Consider the following 23,429-nt stretch of genomic DNA (forward strand, 5'->3'; position numbering starts at 1 on the left):
TGTTTTTCTCAGTGTAATTGACTTGACCACCTCTATATGATCTATATTGTTCTATAATAGGTAAGCGAATACTTGTTCAACACCTCACAATAACTAAATAATTTCTTAACTGTGTTTTTCTCCTCATTCGGTCTCAAATGAGGCTTCTTAACAAGTTGCCATTTGATGTGGTGCAATTTAGGGACTGACCAGTGCAGACTCAACCTCGCCCATCATCCTCATCATCATCATCATCATCATCTCACCATCATCATCCTCATCCAGACTGGGACACAATGCATGAGAGGGGCTGCCTTCCTCAGACGGGCATTAAATACATACACATTTAAATGAATTCAGACCCGGAGGATGGCTTCGCTCTCACAAGTCCGAGGCGGGACCGGGGGTCCACTTAAACCGCCATCCCCGCTGGTACTTGTAGTGCGCCTCCCTGCAGCGTGTTCCGTGTTGACATGCGTAAAAAACTACACTTCCCCAAAGCTGTCACGGGGCGCTCGCGCCTCCCATTGGCTGCTCGCTGCAGCCGCAGCCCCAGAGAATGAATGAAATTGGAATAGCAGCTACATTACATGTACAATACCGAGCTCTGCGGTGTTGCATTCTATCATACTACATCAAAATGGCCACAGCGGTGCAGAACCCCCTCAAATCGTGAGTACAACACGTTTCCTGAGCGTTTGCGCTCTCTTGTGTTTGTGCATGCTGTCTGTGCGTGCTTTTTCAACAGCCGCGCATCCACAGATATTTCCTCGGCACGATTACCAACACATCTGCACATGCAATGCACGCTGCGGGGGGGAAGAGATCGTGTCAGCCAACGCGAAACCGCCTGAAAGAAAAGTTAGATTTGTATCTGGCGAAGGAGGGAGAGAGAGGGGGGGGGGGGGGGTCTCGTTTTTTGGCACGAGGGGATCATTGTGCGCGCCGATGCAGCTCGTATTATCACAGGGGCCAACGGCAGCGTGTGCGCGGCGATATGGAGGAATGCTGGAGGTAGATCCGGGTGACCCGGCGTGTCCCTTGCCGCCGCGGCCGGCCAAGCTCGTGGTTAAAGAGTGGCGGGGGGAGCCGATGTGGGGGGGTGGGTGGGGGGCTTCAGCGTACCCGTGAGCGCATTTTGGGGACGCACAGGGGGTAAACAGGTAGGCGGGACCGGGCTCACTGTGCCGGTCTGTGACAGCCGGGTTACCCTTCGCCGCCGGACCCCTCGGAAATATTTAACCCGAGGTAAATTCGGCTGGCGTTCGGCTGGGACTCCGGGACCTGCTTCCATCTCCAGCGCCTATAATAAAGCCCATAATAAAACGATGGTTTTCACTCAACGGGCATTTCATTCAACTACCGGCTCTGTAAACGGGTGGATTTCTCGTTAAGTTTCTCCCGTAATAATCCCCTTTGTGCAGGATTTTTTGGTGGGGGAGTCTTGTGTGTGTGTGTGTGTGTGTGTGTTTTTCTGAGGCTGGTTTCAGCGGAATGCAGACGCCTCCTGCCCGCGTGGGCTCCCGGCCAAAAAGGTGGCCGATGTGCGGCTACTTCCAGGGATCGAGCCGAACACACACACACACACACACACACACACACACACACACACACACACACACACACACACACACACACACACACACAGAGGCACCACAATAGCTTTAATACACACATACAGCCGAGGACTGACCACGCAACACATCCAGCTGAGGCAGTTTGAAACAAAGAAAAGTGTGCAGGTGCGCGTGCACGCCGGATGGTGCACAGGTTTCACGTGAGCAGTGATATACAGACCTGTCTGTCTGTCTGTCTGTCTGTCTGCTTGCCTGAGATGCAGACACAGGCGACATTTCGGCTGGCCTGTACGCGCGTGCATCGGAGAGCACTTCACAGCAGAGAGGGAACCGGAATCCAACTGATTGGACAACTGTGTGCTGCCGTGATTGTGCAGTGATGGCATTTCAGTGGCATTTTTTTTCTTCTTCTTCTTCTTTTGCCCAAATGCATTTCACTTCTTCGCACGTATCTCAACGATGGCGGGAGAAAGATTTGAGATGAATAATTTGGAGGTTTAACAACGCTCTAATAAACTGGTATCCGGTGACGTGGCGTGATGATGGGACGGGAGTGGACAGGTGGAGCGCGTGAAGGCCGTCGCGTGGGACCTTTTTAGCTCAGAGCTTCTTCTGCTCTCAGGGAAGCTCATCCGAGCAGAGGCCGGATTAGTCCCACAAGGAGGCCCCCTCTGACACCATGTCAAGGGGATTAAACTGACTGATTTACATGGACTATATATACATGTATATATATGCATATGTATGTACCAGGGCAGATAGGGGAGGGAGGTTGTGGTGGAAAAGACAATATGATAAGAATGAAAGTAGTATTGGGTAAATCATTTAAAAACACAAGTGGTGGTCTAGCATTGATTTGAAGTTAACAAAAAAAAAAGAAAACCTGGCACAAAGAAGCCACGTTGTGAGCCAGATGCAGGTCTGCAGGGATGCTGGCACACGGAGTCACTTCAGCATCAGCCGACTCTACGCGCAACAATAAAGCCGAATGTGTTTATTACACAAGGCCGCGTCAATCAACGCTGCCTTTAGCACCTCGCCAACTGTACAGAAGCCTTCGCCGCGCAGTGTGAGTTCAACTGCGTTCCAGTTACCACACACCGAGACGAGGCCCGGTAATTAACATGTCTGCAAACAAACTTGCCATTAGAAGGATTGCAAATTAAAAGGCCCGTTCAGCACCAACAGGAATAAGGTGGTCTCCACGTCGTGCGGAGCGGCCGAGGACACGATGCACGCCCCGAAATTCGGTGAATCTCTGCAATTAATTTGAATCGATTCAGTGGATGTCAATTTCAGCGAGTGGAGTGAGCCTGCAGTGGCGCGCGTGGAAGTGCCGTGGTGGTGGGTGTGTGGGGGGGGGGGGTTCATTTGTGTGCAGAAGCAAATCAGTGGAGGAGAGCGGCTCCAATCTACTGTGCGTTTCCCCACCAGGTCTCCCCCTCTCCCCCCCCCCCTCTGCCCCTCTCCCTCTCTGCTGGATTAGAGACTCGTTTAATCTCTCCTTCTCCCTCCTCCAACCCCCCCAGTTTATTTCCTCCCTGTCCTCCCATCACCCCTGCTGCCCCCTCTTCCTCTCGTCCCCCCCCCCTCCCCTCCCTCCTTCTTCATCACTTTCTCCATCCATCACTTTTTGTTCGCCATCTCCCTTTTGTTCAGCCATTTCCTTCTCTGTCTCGCTCGCTCTCTCTTTTCCATTTTCCTGCTGTTTCGGCCTCAAACCATCTGAGCCCTCCGAGTCGCTTACCCTCAACCCCCAACTCCCCCCCCCCCACCCCCCCACACCCTCCACCATGGCCCTTTACATTGTGAATCAAAGCATGTCAGTTATTTGGTATTCAGCAAAACGTACTGGGGGGAAAATTCTTTCTGCTTTTAGTCAGATCCCTTTAAATCTTCCTGTACATCACTCATGAAAGTTCCTTTGCAGAGATTTACTGTGGATTTTGACTATCTACTGTCAGTAGAGTGTTTGCAGTGCACCATTCAGACCAAATCCCACCTTTCCATGCATCTTATTAAATTCAATTAAATCAAACCAGCGGAGGGTATTTGCCCCACGACAATCCCTGCGAAGGCACAGGTGTCAGAAATGGTAAAAATGGCGGTTGACGTGATGCTTGCTTCGGCAATTCGACTTCTTTTGTGCTGGTTGGAAGGGGCCGATGTAGATAATGGCGTGCCGTGGCGTTGTGGTGGTGGGGGGGGGGCGGTGTGACATTATTCCTGCCCCTGCCTGAGTGAGCCGAGCTAAACGAGTTCCGCGTAACAAGCGGCCGTGTGTGCAAACAGCCCGAGCATCCACTTCCACGTCTTTCTTTCTCTTTCAATCTCTCCCTTTCATTCCCTCGCTGGCTCATTTGGGCGGCATCGCCCGTGCGCGTACGGAGACACGCACAAGACACGCACAACGCACAACGGGAAGCGCACACAGTTGCACTCTCTCTCGTTCCATTTCTCGCTCTCAGTGGTTTTCTTCATTCGAATGAGATCGGCGGAGCCCGGAGGTCTGATGGTTTTAAGGGTGTTTCTTTCTTTCCTCTCATCATCCCCTTATTTAGACTTTCTATCTGTTTTACTTTGTGTGTGTTTTTAGAAGGAGAGAGAGAGGGAGAGAGAGACAGAGAGAGACATAGATAAGTATTTTTAGATGTATGACCTATTTCTCCAGTGCGAATTGACTGTCAGTCAGCTCACTGCTTTGGGACCACCAAGGAAAATTGGAATTTGTAGTTTCGTTTGGGGCGCAAACCTGTAGTCCAAATGAAAAAAGGTGTGGAGCGAGAATTAATCAACCCGAATCTCACTCCTCTCCTCAGTGTTATTTCCTCTCTGTTGTCATCCCTCATTTATATGTTTCCCAGTGTGCGTGTCCAGTGGATCTCTATCAGGGGTTGTGGAGGGTGGAGTCAACACAAACCAATGGCTGCTTCCCTCTGCAGCACTTTAATAAGGATACAGACTCAGGGGTCTAAGAAAACACACACACACACACACACACACATGCATCCAGATACAGAGGTAGGGAATCCATCGCCATAATAAGAGGCCAAGTGCAGTGGTGATAAATCTCACCTGAAGGAGCTGTTTGGAGGCAGATTGCCTTACCCTGATGTACTGCCCTCAATACACACTGCAGCTAGCTACGAGCTACGCACACCAACATACCAGGAATGCACGCACACACACACACACAGACTCAGCATGCTTAAAAGCACCGATGAGAAGGTGCAGGCGTATGTTTTGTAGACGGATATGTGCACACCCCCCCAAAAAAAAAAACGTGCACACACACACTTGCATTCGTACGAACACACAGAGGGCCATGATTCACAGTTTTATCGTGACGCTGAGATAACCAAACCCAGCGGACAACCGGGGAGACACACACACACACACGCGCGCACACACAGGAAATGAAACGCAACTCTTCATTAAAATCCCACAGAGCAGGTAACGCAAACCTCTGACATGCCGCTGTCTGCCCTCCGCACTGTGTGTGTGTGTCTGTGTGTGTGTGTGTCAAACCTCACGTCCTGTTCAAATATGCAAACAGGCAATGGTAGACACACACACACACGCACAAACATACAAACACACCACACAAGCGCACAGATGCAGTGCTGTGACAGCAAATCCAGCAAACTGACGTTTTCCAGCCGGTTGTGTGGCAGACGTCTGCTTCTGCAAGCACCCTGTCACATGCACACATGCACACAGACGCACACACATGCGTTCACACACACTGCTGTCTGTCCATTTCTCTGTCTGTCACTGCCGGACCGAGTGTGTGGCCTCTTTGTCTTGAGACTGACATGCACTCTCTCACTACACGCACACACATACAGACACACAAAATCAACAATGTGTTTCTTTACCTGTTTTTCTTCATTTATAACGGTACATCATTGGTGTGTGTGTGTGTGTGTGCGTGTGTGTGTACTCCAATGTGTGAAGTTTCTCCCCTTAAATTGTAGAATTGCAGCCTTCCTCAAAGCATTGTAGTACTCACACACACACACATATATATATATATATATATATATATATATATACTGCAGCCGAGCAATCTTCAGAAGAACAGGAAAATGTGATCATGGGCACATGCACAGAGAATGGGAGAAGAGGGGAAAAAAAAAGCCAAATCATTACTGTGTGAGAGAGAGGGAGAGGGAGGATGAGAAGAAATTGAATTGAGGGTGGTGAGGGTGGAGGGGGGAGGGGGGGAGGGGGGTAGGGAGAGGGAGGAGGGGTGGATTGGTAAGGGTTATATTGCATAGTTTAATCTGTTGAGTTCAGCCACGGAGGCTGTGTTTGGGGGGAGGGGAGGAACAGTACAGTAGTAGGCATCCTGGCCGTTCTCCACTGCGCGCACATTTACACACACACACACACATACATACACACAAAGCTCCGTAGGCCAGACAACGCCAATGTGGTGTGTGTGTGACTGTAACTGCACAGATGGACAATGGAGGATGAGACAGGTGCGTCGGCCAGGTGTACGGACTTGGGTTGGTAGGGGCGAGTGTTTTCACAGGCTTAAAGCTAACACCATGCACACACACACACACACACACACACACACACACACATGTGTGCACACACACCCAAACATACACAGGCATAACAAATCTACATGTAGATCCCTCCCGTACAACCCCATGCAGAGCCTTTTACATCGGACTACTTTGATGACCTCATTGGTCACATGGTTGGAATCCACCGTTGAGATGAAATCCTTTGTTGATGTTCACGGGGGTTTTTTGGTGGTAATTCTGGAGTCATTTCAATGATTTCCTTATATTTCTCATCAGTATGTCTCCAATGGTGCATTTTCACCTCTAGGGGGAGCCCTCTGTTTTCTCTATTGGTCAAGGAACCAGCTAATTGGTTTGGTTAATTGCACAAGAACGCAACCGGCAGTGTGTGTGTGTGTGTGTTTTAGCAGTATGTAGAAGCAATACTGGACGGAGAATCTGTATGTGCTGAAGCGGATGGCCTTTGCTGGGTGGGATTGGAGGGGGGGGTTCACCCAGAGATTCAGACAATAGCGTCCCCACCATGGGCTGGCTTCGCTTTTTAGGAATGCTGCATGTCTGCCGCCGGTCAGAGACACAAACGTGTGTGTATGTGTGTGTGTGTGTGTGTGTGTGTAATCCCACTGTTCCCAGTTTCCTCAGCCCATGAAGGCCTCTCCCTCCCGGCTGTTTGCATAGTGCAGGCTGAGGCAGACAGCTCAATGTGGGCTAAGGATCCACACTCGCGTATAGACCACATGCTCCAGGCGCTCTCATTCCCTTTCTTCATGTAATCTTCATTTGGTTTGTGTGTGTGTGTGTGTGTGTGTGTCTGTGTGTGTGCTTGGAGCGTCATGATATTGTATATTGCCTGTGCATTCATGCATAATAATATCCCTTCTTAGAACGTATATGCAAGCGCATGTACTTCTGCTTTGTTTGTTGCATTGCCGTGGGTGTGCGTGCACGCACATGCATGTGCACAGGTGTCCTTTGTGATGCCCCGTGTGCCCTTGCGCAGCACAGGCCTGTGTGTGATTGTCATTTCTGTCATGTCTGCCTGGACGCTTTTGGTAGTCAGCTCCAGTTGGAGGGTTGGCGCTCTGCCAGTTATTTCCCAAAGCTGCTGGCTTTTCTGTGTGTGTGTGTGTGTGTGCGCTCGCGAGTCTGTGTGCGTTCATTAGTGTGAAATATAGCTGGAACAAACATGCCATTTAAAGATATGTTGAGGATAATGGAAATTCATGAAATGAGTTTTCATGCACAATGAGGCCCACAGTGTGTGTGTGTGTGTGTGTGTTTGTGTGTATAATCCAGTTTGGGCTTTCCTTCATTGGCTGTGTGGTTTGATGATGGACACGTTGGTCAGTCGACGCCTCCTGTGGTCTTTAGCTGCTTGGTGGGTGGACCGCGGGCCTTTCCCTGCACATCTGCTTTGTTAGCATGTCAATAAGAATTTCATTCAATAAATAGTTCCACTCTGTGGGAAAAATGCATTTTCACTTCATAGCGGTATGTTGATACGACAGCCAGAGGTGCTGAGCTGATTATCTTTCTACCCTTTTGGACAACAACAAACAAACACTTGTGTGTGCATTGCTCATCACGCCGAATTATTAAGTAAACATGTACAATTCAATCCAAGCGACATTGCTGCAGAAGCTTAGCGCCAACCAGGACGCAACAACAACCGGTAGTAGAAGTCTGATTGTGTGGAAGTCTACGAGAAAATGACCCTGCTCCTAGATAGACGTATTACCTCAGCAAACATCGTGAACGTGAGTTTACGTCACAGGTGTTCAATGTTCATTTAGTAAATTGACATGGTAACTCACGATCACTGTCCGCAATGAGGCGAGAGAAACTGGAGGACGTTTCGTTGCTGTGCAGCTCTTAGGCTCATGCGATGAGAGGTGCCACACCTTCACTGTGAATCCTCAATCAACTCCAAGAGCCGGACGTTATTATTTTACAAATTGATGTTGGGAGTCAGGTTTTCTCCGGTGGCCATTTGCACCTAATTAAAGGGTTTCACGCTCCAGAAAAACTGGCCGTCAGCCCCCCCCCCCCCCTTTAAATGGACAGAGAGCTAAAATGAAGTGTTATCACGTCTTTTCACAGGTCGCCCTGCTCTCCTGCTGCAGAGTTTTCTCCCTCTCGGTCCTCCATCCCTCACATTTCGTGTGCCTCCCTCTCCTCACGTATTGGCCGCTCGCTTTCCTCTTTTCCCCCTCTTCTCTCCTCTTCTCGTCTCACCCCCCCCTCTTCGTCTTTCTTCACACGTCTTCTCCCAACTTTCTCCCCGCGTGTCTCCCTCTCCGCCGCCTCTCGGAGAGCCTCATCCCCCCCCCCGCGCGAGCCTCTGAACGGGCAAACAGTCACGCAGCTCGCCTATCACAATATAATGAGATTGGGAGTGCCCAAAAAACTGAAAGAAGCCATTTTCCTACAGCTGTCAACTTCTTATCAAGAGGGGACCGGCTCCTTCTCCTCCTCCGTCAGCGGAGGAGAGAGAGATGAAGGTGATGGAGGAGAGCTGGCATTTTAGTTCGGTCATTCATACGCAAAGAGTAGGTGTAATTGTGTCTGAGGGGAATGGCTGCCTCTTTTTTTTGGCCCGAGCTTCTGCAGGTACGAAGTGGCTTTTAATCCACAGTGGCTGCTCACAAGGGGGCCTCTGCTGCTCGGTTTGGTCATCAGGTTGTTGTAAACTTTAAGCAGGGGTCGCCGGCAAAGCACTATACGGCAAAGTGAAAGCAGGTGAGGAAAGGCGGCGCACCTCCAACGCCGCCATTAAAAAACAGCCCAACAGACAAAGACGCCGTCGAGCAGATCGAGCGGATCGCATCCTTTAAATGTCACACGTCCGGCGGGGTCGCACAACCGGTTCAGGGGGTTTTGGGAGATGCCAACACACAAGCTGTCAGTCCTCCCTAAGCGTCGACTGGGTCCGAAGGAGTTCAATTTGTCCTCATGTCCCACTGGGGCAGTTGATTGTTGTTGACATTTTCACAAGCTTTAATCCAGTTGGAGGATATTAAAGTGTAAATAATCCTCTTTCCGTTTGAGCGTCTCGTCGAATAGTCACATCTTTTTCAAACCTAATTTTGCTTTTAAGCTGCTCAGAGATCATTATCTGCTCCGTCTGTGTGTTGTGGCACATTTCAATATGTTCTTCAACCAAGGAGGCATTTAGTCCAGTTTTTGGACTTTGTCGATGTTAATAAGCAATGATTAAAAATGCACAGATTTCAATAAAAAGGTCATGCTTCAGCCAGGAGGGTTAGATTTGGTGCAGATAGATATTGAATTTCAACGTGTGCGTTTTGGGGGTATTCTGTGGCTTTAAAATCCACATCACTTTTCCACTGGATTTTATTGGCTCATAATGAATCCACCAGGATCAATTCGTAATTTGTAATTACTGCAAAACTGTTTTTAACATCAACTAATTTGATCCATGTGGTTTTTTTTAAATTTCTTTTCTGACATCATTGGCTGTTATGTTCAGGTGTTAGGGATTGGATGAAATCCTTTGTGGCTCCAGCGGGACAAAACACAAATTTAAAGTCAGACAAACAATCACACCAGCTTGATGAAAACGGCCGGACCTCTTTCTGGCTTTACGCCCCCGAATCTCCCATTGAACTGCCCGTCAAGTTGCATCGTGGGTAATGTAGGCGACGGTAAATGCATCAATTAAAATGGACAAAATCTCTGGGCCGACAATGTTGTAAATTGACTGCCGCTGTCTTCACGCCGCGTCGCTGTGCGTATGTGTGCAGCTGGAGTTTAGGGTGTCCTGTATCTGCCGTCGGTTCAGTGACCTTGATGTCTGCACTCGGCGTGAAGACACCGGAGAGGAGTGATTAACAGGAGGCGGACAAAGGGAAGTGCGGAGGGAACATGCAGGAAGAAGGGAAACGGGAAGAGCGTCAAAGCTAAAGCAACAACAACTAAACATCTGAAGAAAAAATACAGAAACAAAAAACTAGAGACTGAGACGTGGAGAGGACCTGAGAGAGGAGTGACTCACCACACATCTATCATCTTTCTTCTTCTTCTTCTTCTTCTTCTCCCTGCAGGCAATCTGGAGGTGCAGTCATCAAGAACAGGTAAGGGGGGGGGGCGATGGGGGGGAAGAGGGGGGAGGCAGAGAGAAGAATATTACCCTGAATGTTAATCAAACTCACACTTGTACAGTTGGGAAGAGCACAGTGCGCACGAGTGTGCACGTTGTCCTCACGGTGAAAAGTGTGTGTGTGTGTGTGTGTGTGTGTGTGTGTGTGTGTGTGTGTGTGTGTGGCTTTCACAGTGTGTAGTTGCCTGATCGTCTGCTGTGACCCGGGTTAATAGGACCGCACGCGCACACGCAGACCACTCATGATTGACCAGGCAATGCCCCTTTCGACTTTACACACAGGCACCGACCCGTAGAAGCGTGTTTAAGCTTGCACACACACACACACACACACACACACACACACACACACACACGTCCATGAAACTCCCTCTTTTATGACTCACCTTAACCCACACAAGTGTGCTTTTGTCATCCCGTCCCTCTTGCCCATGTTGGACTGTATTCTCTGGCCTTCACCTTTGACCTTCTCCCCTTCCCCGCCCACCCTCGCTCCTCTTCTCCTCCGCCTCCTCCCCCGCCTGTGTTCGTCCTCTCAGTCTTGGTGAGGAGTTCTACAAGGAGGCCATCGAACACTGCCGCAGCTACAATGCCCGTCTGTGCGCCGAGCGCTCCATGCGCCTCCCCTTCCTGGACTCCCAGACCGGCGTGGCCCAGAGCAACTGCTACATCTGGATGGAGAAGAACCACCGCGGACCAGGTGTGTGTGTCTCTCTCACCGGGGGGTGTGTGTGTGTGTGTGTGTGTGTGTGTGTGTGTGATGTGTTTCATTCCTCGTCAGGGTGAAGAGGCTGGCTGAGGAAGATTCATTATTTTCCTCCTCCTTCCTCCGCTTGTCTCGCCCCCCTTTTCCTCTCGACGCTCCCTTGTTTCCTCCCCCTCCTTTTAGGCCTCCCACCTTCCACAGGCTCAACTTTTTATTTTTTGATGCAACTTTCCCCAGCGGTTGTTTCCTCGGCGCTCTCTCTTTCTGTAACGTCGGTGTATTTTGGCAGCGAATCAGACGACCCCCGTAGGCAAAGATGCGCCGCTGGCACCGACGATTCCAGAGAGAAGCCTGTGTGCGTGTGTGCGCGTGTGCGTGTGTGTGTGCGTGTGTGCGCGTGTGCGTGTGTGTGTGCGTGTGTGTGTGCGTGTGTGTGTGCGTGTGTGTGTGCGTGTGTGTACACGTGTGTAGGAGTGATTTACCCATTTGAGTCTGTAGGCTTCGCCTTGTTGTCTGCCAGTCGACGTCTTGTATTTGTTAGTTTTTAGTATATTATAGTATATTATAGTATAGTATTTAGTATAGTTTTTAGTATATTATAGTACATATATATATTATAGTATATTTTAGTATAGTATTTAGTATAGTTTTTAGTATATTATAGAATATATATATATTATAGTATATTTTAGTATAGTATTTACTATGGTTTTTAGTTACGACATCTTTTGCAGAGAATAGTTTTGAATCAAAATGAAAATCAAACAGATTCTTGTTACTATTTTTAAAGGCTGATTATTTTCCAAAACCAACTATAAGTAGTTTAGATTTAAAGACTGTATTTTTATTTTCACAGTCTTTGGTTTGGAAACGATGCACAGGACCATAACAGACAGATTACATCATAAACACGTCATATTATATACAAATTCAAGGTTTTCAGATAACAAAAGAATTGTGACTTTTCCGTTCTGCGGTTTACGTCCCTCTGAGGTCAACCTTCACCGTCCTTCCCATCATGCTTCGCTGCGCTACAATACAGATGTGTTAGCGTTGAGCTCAACTCCCATTCATTGTGCGGCTGGTGTGTTTGTGGTGCTCTGCGTCTCAGGTCACGCTCCGGGTCAGCTGTACACATATCCCGCCCGCTGCTGGCGCAAGAAGAGACGGCTAAACATCCTGGAGGATCCGCGGCTCGTACCCATTGAGTTCAAGATCGGTAATTAATGACATTTTTTAATAACTTTCACCGCTGATATAGTGGTGCGGTTGATGCTGGTTTGAAGATTCGCACATTCTGTTTATTTTGTGTCAGCGTGCAGAGTCGTCATATTTTATCTTACAAACATTCCCGAAAAGTTCATCTTTTGAAATGTGAAATTGAGTATTCAACTAAAGTTCAGTGGCTTTGACCAATGTCTGGCTGCACGTCACGACGTCCTCGCGCTTCTATGAATTCAAAAGGTCAGAGAACGCCACCAAACGCTTTGAAATAATGTCTCACAACTGAGAGAACTTCATATTCACGGCGAGTAAAATGCCTGTTCACTGACTGGACTCTTCACCAAGCAGCCGCGCTCTTGTTTTTACTCTGCTGACGCCGGCGGTGGTCTCCTCCTGCAGACTACGAGGCTTCTCTGAAGAAGGAGGGCGGCATCCCGGACGGCCCCGTGCTGGAGTCGCTGCTCGCCGGGGAAACCCTGGACAAGAAGGTAGAAACCAAGGAAGAAGAGCCGATGAGCGAGTGTCAGGTGAGACTCTCGTTTCTCTCTCTTCTGCGCTCTGTAGTTCCCCGTGTCCTGTTTGTGCCTCAGGCTGTCGGTGTCTCGCCGAGCGGGCGTCTGTACGTTCTTGCTGTTTTACGGCGAGTCCGCTCAGGGTTCTCGGAGGGCCCGGTCCTGCGGGCTATTAGCTGAGGGACGTTCCGAGGGAGGTCCGTCCGCCTCTCTCCGCGGGCCCGACGCGCTCGCCGCCTCCTGAACGAAAACACCTCCTCGTTGGTTCTGGAGCACTCGGCCGGCTCGAGGCCGTCGCTCCGCCGTTCAGAGGGACGGCTAATCAATCGGCTCTTGAGTGAAATGGTCCTCACAGGGGCCCTCGTGCAGACGGAGAAAGGGTTGGGGCCTCTAAGCCGGGAATCACTTCAGGACTTCAAGTTCATCAGCCCTTCTCTCGCTGTCTGACTACTTCTGAAGTCTCTTTAAAAAGCAAACCGGGTGTTTTCCTTCACTGAGGATCAGAAAGCGTTGCAGGCGGCTTTGCATGATGGGAAATGTGGGATCCGGTGTTTGTTTTTTTTGGAGCTTGACTCATATTAAAGACGAGAAATCGGGAAATCTCTGCCACTGCTGCTTGATTACCTCTTTCTTATGTGTCTCTTGTGAGTCTGACACACAGACAGTCCTGAATCCTTTGCTGCACCCATTTAGTTGAGTCTGTAACTGCAATTAAATGGTAACACATTTTCCTGCAGTGGGATTATGCAAATGCTCAACGGGAAGACGTGCGAGTTCACGGGGAGCAACACAAAAGCAAGTAGAGGCCGAGATGGCTGAGGGGAAAAGCAAAGGAAAGAGAAGAAAACTAACTTCTCCGTCTGACAGTCCGCCTCTCTCCCTCCGTCCGTCTGTCTGTCTCTCGTCTGTAGAAGCTGCTGGTCGGGGATTTCCCTCACGAGCTGGAGGTGGACGAGATAGAGGAAGACGTCCCGAAACGCAAGAACCGTACCAAAGCACGGGTAAAACACGAATGACCCCCCCCCGGGGTCGTTTTTTTCCCCCCAAACTACCGAGTCACGACAGAAGCCGCTCGGCTCTCAGTGCCGAAGATGGAGCTCAGAGTCGTTAGCACGTGGAGCGCTGAGTTAGATTTCACTTTAAAGTAACAGCCCTTTGGTTATTGTGATTTAATTAGAATCCGCTACATTTGCATGGCTCAAGTATTAAATAAAAGCTCCTGTTCCCACGCATATACCTTTAAAGGGTGTCCTAATTGCATGTACACAAACGGCGCCCTTCACCAATCACTGGTGTGAAGTTATGATGTATTTAATAATATGTAATACACGATGGTTTTATTGTGACTTTGACTCCGCTGTATTCCCGAGTCTGCAACAGTTATTACAGCAAACAAATGCAAATGAATCCAGAGACACAAATCATGCTGAGACAACCTTTTTTTCTTTTTGATTGGATCAAACACACACACACACACACACACACACACACTCTTTTGGGGGCTCCTTATGGGAAGAAAATCAAGTGTTAACAATGTATTCTGAAAATCATCACACATGTACCCCGTGCTCACACACAGACACCAGGGCTGCTAATTGGAGCTGTTGCTCCCCTGCTAGGTGTCATCAGCCCCCTCCTGCTGGAAGGGGAGCTTTACACTGGGAGCAGATGATTACAGTGGAATGCAAACGTGTGTGTGTGTGTGTGTGTGTGTGTGTAGACACTTGTGCTGCCACAACCTTTTTACCACGTGTGTGTGTGTGTGTGTACGTGTGGAAGTTCAAACTTTTTGTTTGTATCTCGAGCACACGCGTGATTTTGCATGTGGCTGTTCTCACCACCGTGTGTGTGTGTGTGTGTGTGTGTGCGCGTGTGTGTGCAGGCCTACGGCGTCGGCGGCATGAGGAAGAGACAAGAGCCAGCTGCGATTGAAGACAGAGACAAGCCTTACGTCTGTGACAGTGAGCGTTGCAACTTCATTTCCTTACTCCCGTTTCTCCTCATTATTTTGCAGAAAAGGGTAATTTTAACGTGTGTGTTGCAGTCTGTGGAAAGCGCTACAAGAACCGCCCGGGGCTGAGTTACCATTACACTCACACACACCTGGCAGACGAGGAGGGGGAAGAGGACTCGGAGCGACACACGCTACCCTTCCAGCGCAAGAACAACCACAAGCGTGAGTGTGCTGTCTGAATATTAAAGTCGCCTCAAGTTGACCAATCGGCGTCCGTTACTTGCAGCTCGACCGGATGATTTCGAACAATCCTAAACACTCACAACCACGTGGTTTGGCGTCTTATTTACACGTGCGTGGCGTGACCTCCTGCGTCAGAAGAGTCTGTCCTCCGTTGGAGCCTGATCATCACTTTCCTGCTTGTTGTTTCACCGGGGACGTGACATCACAGCTATTGGCGGTTGCACGTGACTCCTTAAAGTTAACTCAGCCCGAGGGTAATTTACCTTTCTTTTTTAAAGAGAGTGGTTTTTAACCTGAGCTTGTCGGCGCTGCTGCAGCCCAGCGCTGAAGTCTTGTGGTGTGACGCAAATAGATGCACAACCATTCTTCTGAGAATCAGCTGACATTGTCATTAAACTTAATTTTGAATCTTGCGGAATCATCCACTGGCAGCATTACCTGGTAACGGGCTTTGAATGCCATCGCCTTATCGTTAAACGTTTCGAAGTTTCCCGTCCGCCAGTGACGGTGGCTTCATTCCATGTAAGTGTTCCAATAAGCCTGCATATATCAACCATGTCTTGGCACCGTACCTGGAACAATTTAATGGAATGTGGCCACTAAAAATGTCATCACTTACCACCTGCGTTTTTTTTTTAATGCCCATCATGAAAAATGCCCGATGATCATCTGCCTGTGGGACGTTTACTCCTCTTTCCCCCGTGAGACTTTTGTCTCACGTTTAATGGGATGAACTGGAAGGAGAAAGAGTTATTGCGCCTTGGCAGACTCCCTGGCGCCGTTCAGAGGGCCGCGTGCAAAATCTGGAGGCATCCGGGTTTGTGCATTTAAATTGCACAGCGCGATTGTCCAGAATCACTTGGCAGTAAAACGCACTGACTGGTAGCGCACGGTGTACGTAAAGGCAGGCGTCCCTAGATTGCACTTAGCGCAGAGCTACAAAGGTTCTGCTAAGCGTATCAGGGGCGCCATAAGGAAGCAATAAATGCCAGTGAACAACAGGTAAAAACAATATTTAGGTTGCTGCAAACAGGTTATGAATCAGACCTCAATTCTCCCGTCAGCTCGCAGCATCTTGTTTCTTGTGGCTCTTTATTCACGCGCCCCCCCCCGGGGGCCTTTCCTTCGGTGTGCGTTTTTTTGTCTTCTGTCTGCGTGATTTTTTTTTTTTTTTTCCAGTAACTTATTTAAAGGACAATAGGAGGAATTTATCCCGCGGGAGATGGGAGTTTTGCTCTGTAATCGTTCACAGTAAAAACCCGATGGCGATAGCTGTGGACATTTGAAAAGGAGACGCAGACGATTCATCCGCTTTCTTTGTTCCTCCGATTTTTTTAAACAAGCAATTTGCTAAACAATGAAACCCCAGAAAAACCCACAAAAACATGTACACACACAACTGATCTGTGCAGGCTGCCCTGCAACAATGTCCGCACGGAAACTATGCGGCTCCTCAGTTAATTGGCAGTGTGTGGGTTTTTAAATTGGCCTGTCTGATGATAAGACCGGCCCAGTATGTGTGTGTGTGTGTGTCTGTGTGTGTGTGTGTGTGTGTGCGTGTGGCCATGCTGCAGTCTTAGGTCTCTTCAGTGGAGGAGAGCAGAGAGACAGCATTTGAATCGTTTAATATCCCCCATCACTCCCTCCCAAACAGTCAGTAATCACACACACACACACACACACACACACACACACGCACACAGACACACACATGCACACAGACACACACACAGCCTCAGAAAATGCAATCTTCTCCGCTGAAATGAAAAAGGAAGCTTAGCCTTTTGGCTTGGTGTGTATGTGTGTGTGTGTGCGTGTGCGTATTTGTGTGTCCACATGCGTCGCAGCACATGCATTTGCAAAGGTCCTGGGAGTGTGTAGGTACGTGTGAGTGCGCATGAATCAAATGTGTGTGTGTTTGTGTGTGTGTGTGTGTGTATGTGTGTGTGGCATGCGCACACAATTACAGCTTTCCCCCAATTTGCTGAGTGTCATGGAGGAGACTCCACCACCCTGCGCTCTCCGGTATGTTTGCCACATATGTAATAATATTAACACGGCTCCCCGGAATGAGGACAACTCTACATGCATAATTTATGCCGGCTGGAAAGAGGCGGTCTAGACGCTATAGAATGAACACGCCGGCTGCGTGTGCGAGCTGAAACTTATCACCCAGGCTTTGGAAGTCCGCATTTTCTGAGCCTCATCCAGCTCCGTTCTCTCCCTCTGTCCTTGTTTTTCCATCAGTGTGATGAATGAGCGATTATTTCAGCACCAGATGAGATTTTTCCTTCCCTCTGTTTCCCTTCTCGTGTCGCTCGGCATCCTCACTTAACCCTCCGTCTTCCTTCCCTCCCCGCTGCCCGTTTTCCACTCGCTCCTCTTCGCTCCATCCATCATCCAGCTTTGGCTTTCCTTTTAATTTATTTCTTTGTTTTGTATCTACAACCCCCCCCGCACCCTCCCCCCACCTCCCACCACCACCATCATGTCCACCAGAATCAACAACCGCCACATACTCGTATATCTGAATCCCAGACGATGTACTATTTGCTCAAAATGAGCCGTCCCATTAAAATTCATGACCGCACCTCAAACTACTTTCCTATTTTTTTTTTTTTTTTTTTACACTTCTTCTTCTTCTTCTTTTTCCCTTTTCTCTGAACAGAAGGTTGGAGGTGGAGAGGGAGGGAGGGGGGAACAGTTGGATAGGGAGGGGGCTGCTCTGGCATTGATGTGACGGTGGGAGGGGTGGGGGGAAGACGAGGAAGACGAGGAAGAGGAGGAGGAGGAGGAGGAGGAGGAGAAGTAGACGAATATGGGGGATGTTTACTTTAGAGGTCGGTCCTGTATAGTCCACCTGAAAATTGTTTTTTGTGGGTACACAGAGAGGGGGAGGGGGGTGGGGAGGTGGGGGGGGGGCAGTTGTCATTAAATGCCCCTCACAAATCAGAGCTGAGATTCAGAGGCACTTTATCTGGACGGACAGACGGTCCCACAGTGGAGAGCAGCAGGGATCCTCTGAGTGTGTGTGTGTGTGCACGTATGAGTGTGTTAAGAAACATCTAAACAACACACACACACACACACACACACGTGCATTTTGTGTGCCATCGAGCCGTGTGACTGTGCTGTATGTGCAATCATGCCCAACTCTGAGTGTGTGTGTGTGTGTGTGTGTGTGTGACATGTAATTGAGCCCTTTGAAGGTCAGCGCCTTCTACAACTCGCCCATTGTTAGTTGTTGTGGGTTTTTTTTATTTTTTATTCCGTGTGTCTCAAAATGGCCTCCTCGTCCTCCTCCTGCAGGCTGAGGAGTGAAGGATGAATTCTGATCAACCAACGTCAACGCAGAACAACGGCGAGAGCCCAAAATGGCCCCCCCCTCCCCGCCGCGTGTCTATTGTCACTCCATAAGCAACAGTGCCTGCTTCCTTTTCTTCTTCTCTCTTCACCTTCTGTGGATTTGAAGCATCCAGCTCTTTAACCGACGCACGGCCGCTTATGTGTCTCCCCTGGGACCGGTCTTTGTCTGTCCGCTGCCTCGTGCAGGGAACCACGTTTCCACCAAAACTTTCCAAATTCTCTCAAAGTTTCGCAGATATCGGGTGATTTATTTTCCAAATTGCCCCAAAGGCCTGCGTTTAACGGGTCTTCTTCGGTGGTGAGTGCGCAGAGGTGTAATTGGATGTACGCGTGCACAGATTGACGATTATTTGCCGGCGCGTGCGCCTGCACAGCAGCTTCGGGCTTCGAGTTTTGCATTCGGAGGAAACAAGTTTTCTAATTAAACTTCCATTTTCCGGCGCGTTCTGTGTCATAACACATTTTCAGTCAGATCGCGGGTGAAAGAACTGATTGATTTTGTGTTCAATCACGTCGTTTTTCTCCACATTCAGACAACGCACGTGGAGGTGGAGAGCACTCGGCGCTCTCTGGATGTCTTCTGAACTTTTTTCACGCGCACCCCGGCATTCCTCCTCAGCCCCTGATTGGTTGATTGTTGCCGCCGCTGCACGGCGCAGGAGAGGAAGGGAGAATCGGCTGTTGCCTAGCAATCCGGTTGCCATAGATACCGCCGTGGCTCCCTCCTAAAGAGTACACTGTTATGTGTGTACATTGAAAAGAGAGGGAGATGAAGAGAGGCAGAGGAAGTAAAGGGAGGAGATGTATGGAGACAATAGAAAATGGGAGGAAGAGAGGAAGCAGAAAGGGGAATGCAAGAAGTTTGAAGTATGGGAGGGAAGAGAGGGAGCGGGGGCGAGGGGGAGGGGGGCAGAGGAGTTCATTAAGGATAACATAAAGAAAAGGGGGAGAGAGAGAGAGAGAAAACAGACAAAGACAGAAGCAGAGTCACAGAACGAGAATCTCTCGTGTAGATTCCCCCTGACGGCAGCCTGAGATCGGAGTCTGCTTCATTCGCTATTCTCTCTCAACATGTGGTGCTCGGGCTCGCCGGCTGCTCGCGTTAAGTCGGTTGTCTCGGGCCGTGTTTGGATATGCTCCCACACCACCACCACCACCACCACCCGTTACACCACCCGTCTGTCTGCCTGCTTGTTGTCTCGCTGTCTGCGGCTGCTGCAGAGAGGAGAAGAGGGAATAAGAGTTGATGAATTATTATTTCTACCATAACAAAGAAATGTCCACATGTGAATTGACACGTTGGAATGGGCATTGAAGTCGGGAAGAGTTCTCCGTAATCTGTCAGATTAGAGACAAAAAAAAGAAAGTCTTCGGTCGTGGCTTTTTGAAAAATGCTGGTTTGTTTGGAATGAAACCCTGACTGGTAGTCAGCACAAGCAGCGATAGCCACCGCCGAATCGAATACACAAAGAAATGCGCAGCACCTCCAGCTCCAACTCGCTGCTTCAGGGGGCAAACTGCCACGAATGATTGGATGCGTGCTTTTCACTTTTCACTGTTTTTTTTGCGCTTTACATGGTCAGCTAGTGATTTGTGACGCGCGGCGTAGTGCACCATGTGAGGCATGGCCACCGTTCAAACTGTATTTCACAGTCGCTTCTCTCCATGGAACAAAATAGGATTAATTATTTGCATTTTAACTCTTTATCGGCAGGGACACAAGCCTGCACTGGCTAAGTGGCTCTTTTTTAGTGTGTGCACGTGTGAGTGCACGGAATGTGTGTATGTGTGTGTCTATTTTTTTTAAATGCATGATTCATGGGGGAGTCGGTGTGCCTTTGTGTGCGCGTGTGATATGTCGGCGTGCGTGTCTATTTGCTGCAGACTGCAGAGCCTGACATACTGTGTGTGTGTGTGTGTGTGTGTGTGTGTGTGTGTGTGTGTCCGTTTCTACGGGTCAGTGTGATTACAAAGCAGCCATAGATCAAGTTTTATTATGCACCAAAACTCCCTCTGTCCTCTTTACTTTGCAATGTCATCTCTGCACACACGCTCACACACACATACAATGCATGCATCCAGACCCACAATGCACTGGGAGTTACGCAACCTGCTGACTGGACATGAGTGAAAGTAGTACTTGTGTGTGTGTGTGTGTGTGTGCGGGTGAGGGGTGGGGTGGCGTCGGAGGGGGCAGGGATGGAAAAGGAGCAGAAATGGGGGGAGAGACGGAGGGAAACGAGAGCATAGCACTGGTGCAGGCATTAGGCTGACAACAGATGGATTGCAGGAAAGAGTTCCAATTTCCTTTTTGAGAGCAAAGCAGAGGGAAGAAAGAAATAGACGGATTCCGAATAAGGGAAAGGGAAGCGAAGAGATGAAGCACAATGAGGCGCAGCGAAGAGATCGAATCACAGGCAGCGAGAGCAGCAGCAATAATGAGAACGCATGAAAGTGCAAAGAGGAAGAGGATGGGTGCGAGAGAGAGTGAGAGGATGAAGATAGGAAGGGAGAGAGAGAGAGAGGGAGAGAGAAAGGAAGGCGGTGACTTTTCATCTGTGACTGACAGTTTCCATATGACTGCATCATTGCCTCCCTGTCTGCAAAAAAAAACTTGAAGATGTCTCCTTGAGCATTTGGGCTTTTGTGTCTGTGTGAATTGACATGTATATTTATTTTGGTTTATCCTTTTGTTTCCTCTTGTTTCCACTATACTATGTGTGCGTGTGTGTGTGTGTGAGTGTGTGTGGCTGCACGAGGTCACATGGCCTCTCATTCATCATGCAAAAGGGAGCAAGTGGGGGATGGGACTGAAACTGGACGGCAAAAGTTATTATGCAAAGGCTCGGTTGTAAATCTCGGAGTGTGTGTGTGTGTGTGTGTGTGTGTGTGCGCGCTCTAGTGTACATGCAAGTGTTTTTTCCTCTGTGTGTGCGTGCACTACTCCTGAGAGGCTCTCCTCATTAAGCAGCCGGGCGACAGGAGTGCAGAGTGTGTGTTTTCACACACCGCTGCTCCGATACAACGAGAGACACTTTTTTTTTTTTTTTTTGTCCCTTCCTTTCCTCCTCTCCTCTTTGTGCGTCCTCATCTTCCTCCTCCTCCTTTCCCCCTTCTGGAAATCCTTCCCTGCCTCCTCCTCATTCTCTTCTTCCTCCACCTGTGAGCCTCCTCCTCCTCCTCCTCCTCCTCCTCCCTCCTTCCTCGCATGTGTAACTGCAGTGCTGGAGTGTTTGTTGCCTTCGGTAATTGTGGAGCGGATACACTCTGAGAGTGAAAAACGCTGACACTTTAGCCCTGCCTTTGCCTTAGTCTTGTGAATCAAGTTTTGGTCTATTTTCGCCATGGCGGTAGCCACGGCAACTTGTGCGTCTTTGTTAATGGCTGAGGATAGTTTTTTGTGTTTTGCCGCCACAGAGGAGAATAGAGGTGGAGAAGTAGAAAGGAAACAGTCCGTCACCTCAATCAGTTCAAGTTCAAGTAATGCAAAGGGTTGATGTTTTTAATGTTCTTTCAAATCAAGGAGCAGGCAGGGATGATATTTAAAAAGTGAGAAAAGTCAACAGGCAGGCCGGTTTGTTTGTTTGTGTGTGTGTGCGTGTGTGTGTGTGTGTGGCAGAGTTCATTCCTTTCGAATGGAGGCGCTAAGGCGATGAGGCCTCCACTGCGGCCGGCAGAAGGACGAGAGTATCGACCAGCCAGAGTCGGTGGTATTGATTCCGGGGCAAAGGGAGACGAAGAAGGAGGAGGATGAGGAGCGATTTGAAAGGGAGACACGGGAGGGACAAACTTGCCAGGATGAGGACGGAGGTCAGGTCGTTTCGCCGTTTTTTTTTTTATCTTTAAAAAGAAAAGTTGCTCTGATTAGTCACATAATGTTCCGAAAGAATTATTCTCCCGAAGGATTGAAAATAAAAAAATGTCTATCTTGCAATTCTCTGCTTGATTTAAAAAAATATATATAACAAAAACATACATGCATTTGAAATTCTCTTTTCTTTCTATTTTTTTTTTTTTACACATGAGAAAAAAAAGAAAAAAAAGAGGAAACTTATTTTATTTTGCCCTAAAACACAAATCTTTGTTTAAAAAAATTAAGAGGTGCCTTATCAGATCCCGGAAAATACAAATAACATATGAAACATGTGAGCACAGACAATTATTTTGCTGAAGGAGTATTTGAAAAAAAGAGAGCAGGGCAAGAGTCGGTTCAGAGAGCGAAATAACGAAATAGCAGCATGGAGAGAAAATGAGACGGGGGGAGAAAAATGATAAGCAGAGGGGGAGAAAAGATGGTGAAGGGTGTTTGTGGGGATGAGGGGGGGGTGAGGAGCATTTGAGGATTCATCTCTTGCTGGATAATTCCCTGGAGGATCTCTCTCCAACACTTGAAAGCTGTGAAGTGTGCGGTTCTGCTCATACTCCTCCTGGTAATTGGAAGAGGAGAGGAGGGGGAGGAGGGGAAGGAGGGAGGGAGGAGAGGGAGGGAAGGAGGGGAGGGTCAGGTAAAGAAGCTGTGGAGGCAAGAAAACATGCAGGAGAGGCGGAGGAGAGGAAAAGGAGGTAAAACTAACAAGAGGGTTAGAAGACAGAGAACCTGTTTCCTTCTCTTGTATTTTTGCTCGTTAGCTCGCTCCTTCTCCATTCTCCCTCTCTCTGTCATGGTCCTCCCCCCCCTCCCCCCCCCCTCTTTGCTGGCGATGGCGTGTCTGTGGTTGCAGGCGGCCTCTGAAACACGGCTGCAGGCGTTTAATCATTGATGGAGTTTTTTTTGCCTCCGTGCAGGCGGGCCGGTGGGCAGCCCCGGCTCGCTCGCATGCGCCAGGACCTGCTGATTCACTCTCTGGGGCCTTTAAACGCGCACACACACACACACACACACACGCACACGCACACGCACGACTACAAAGGCAAACACACGGATGAAACGTAGCCTGGATGCGTGTGCGTGTGGCTTTCCACATGTGTGCCCGTCTAGTTTGTCCCAACGGGAATTGCGAGGCCCAATCAGCAGCGGCGAGCCCGAATAAAAGCAGCGAAGATAAAAAGCAATTTATTTGACCAGAGCGCGTTTGCTTTGGCTCCGGGGGGGGCGCACGCCACATATGCCTCTGCGGCTTCACAGGATACGTCTTTCTGCCCGACTCAGGAAACATCTGGCGGTGTTGTTCTTACGTTACTATCCATCTATTCTATTTTCTCCAAGG

The 23,429-nt window shown here is 49.1% G+C and overlaps 1 protein-coding gene across 2 annotated transcripts in view; it reads left to right on the top strand.

The window, feature by feature from the left end:
- The first annotated feature begins 497 nt into the window (after window positions 1–497).
- dpf1 (double PHD fingers 1) overlaps window positions 498–23,429 on the top strand; it is a 31,279-nt gene continuing 8,347 nt past the window's right edge. Inside the window, exons 1-8 of one of the 2 annotated variants that reach the window (XM_078107469.1) lie at window positions 498–651; window positions 10,162–10,191; window positions 10,757–10,917; window positions 12,035–12,142; window positions 12,547–12,635; window positions 13,571–13,660; window positions 14,542–14,620; window positions 14,704–14,835. In XM_078107469.1, the coding sequence (XP_077963595.1) occupies window positions 539–651; window positions 10,162–10,191; window positions 10,757–10,917; window positions 12,035–12,142; window positions 12,547–12,635; window positions 13,571–13,660; window positions 14,542–14,620; window positions 14,704–14,835 (802 nt within the window). In that variant the 5' untranslated portion in view covers window positions 498–538. Of the gene's footprint in view, window positions 652–10,161; window positions 10,192–10,756; window positions 10,918–12,034; window positions 12,143–12,546; window positions 12,675–13,570; window positions 13,661–14,541; window positions 14,621–14,703; window positions 14,836–23,429 lie in introns of both variants that reach the window. The other variant, XM_040175832.2, reaches the window with a different exon arrangement.

The sequence above is a fragment of the Gasterosteus aculeatus genome, chromosome 1, assembly GCF_964276395.1.
Source record: "Gasterosteus aculeatus chromosome 1, fGasAcu3.hap1.1, whole genome shotgun sequence".
Taxonomy (NCBI): Eukaryota; Metazoa; Chordata; class Actinopteri; order Perciformes; family Gasterosteidae; genus Gasterosteus; species Gasterosteus aculeatus.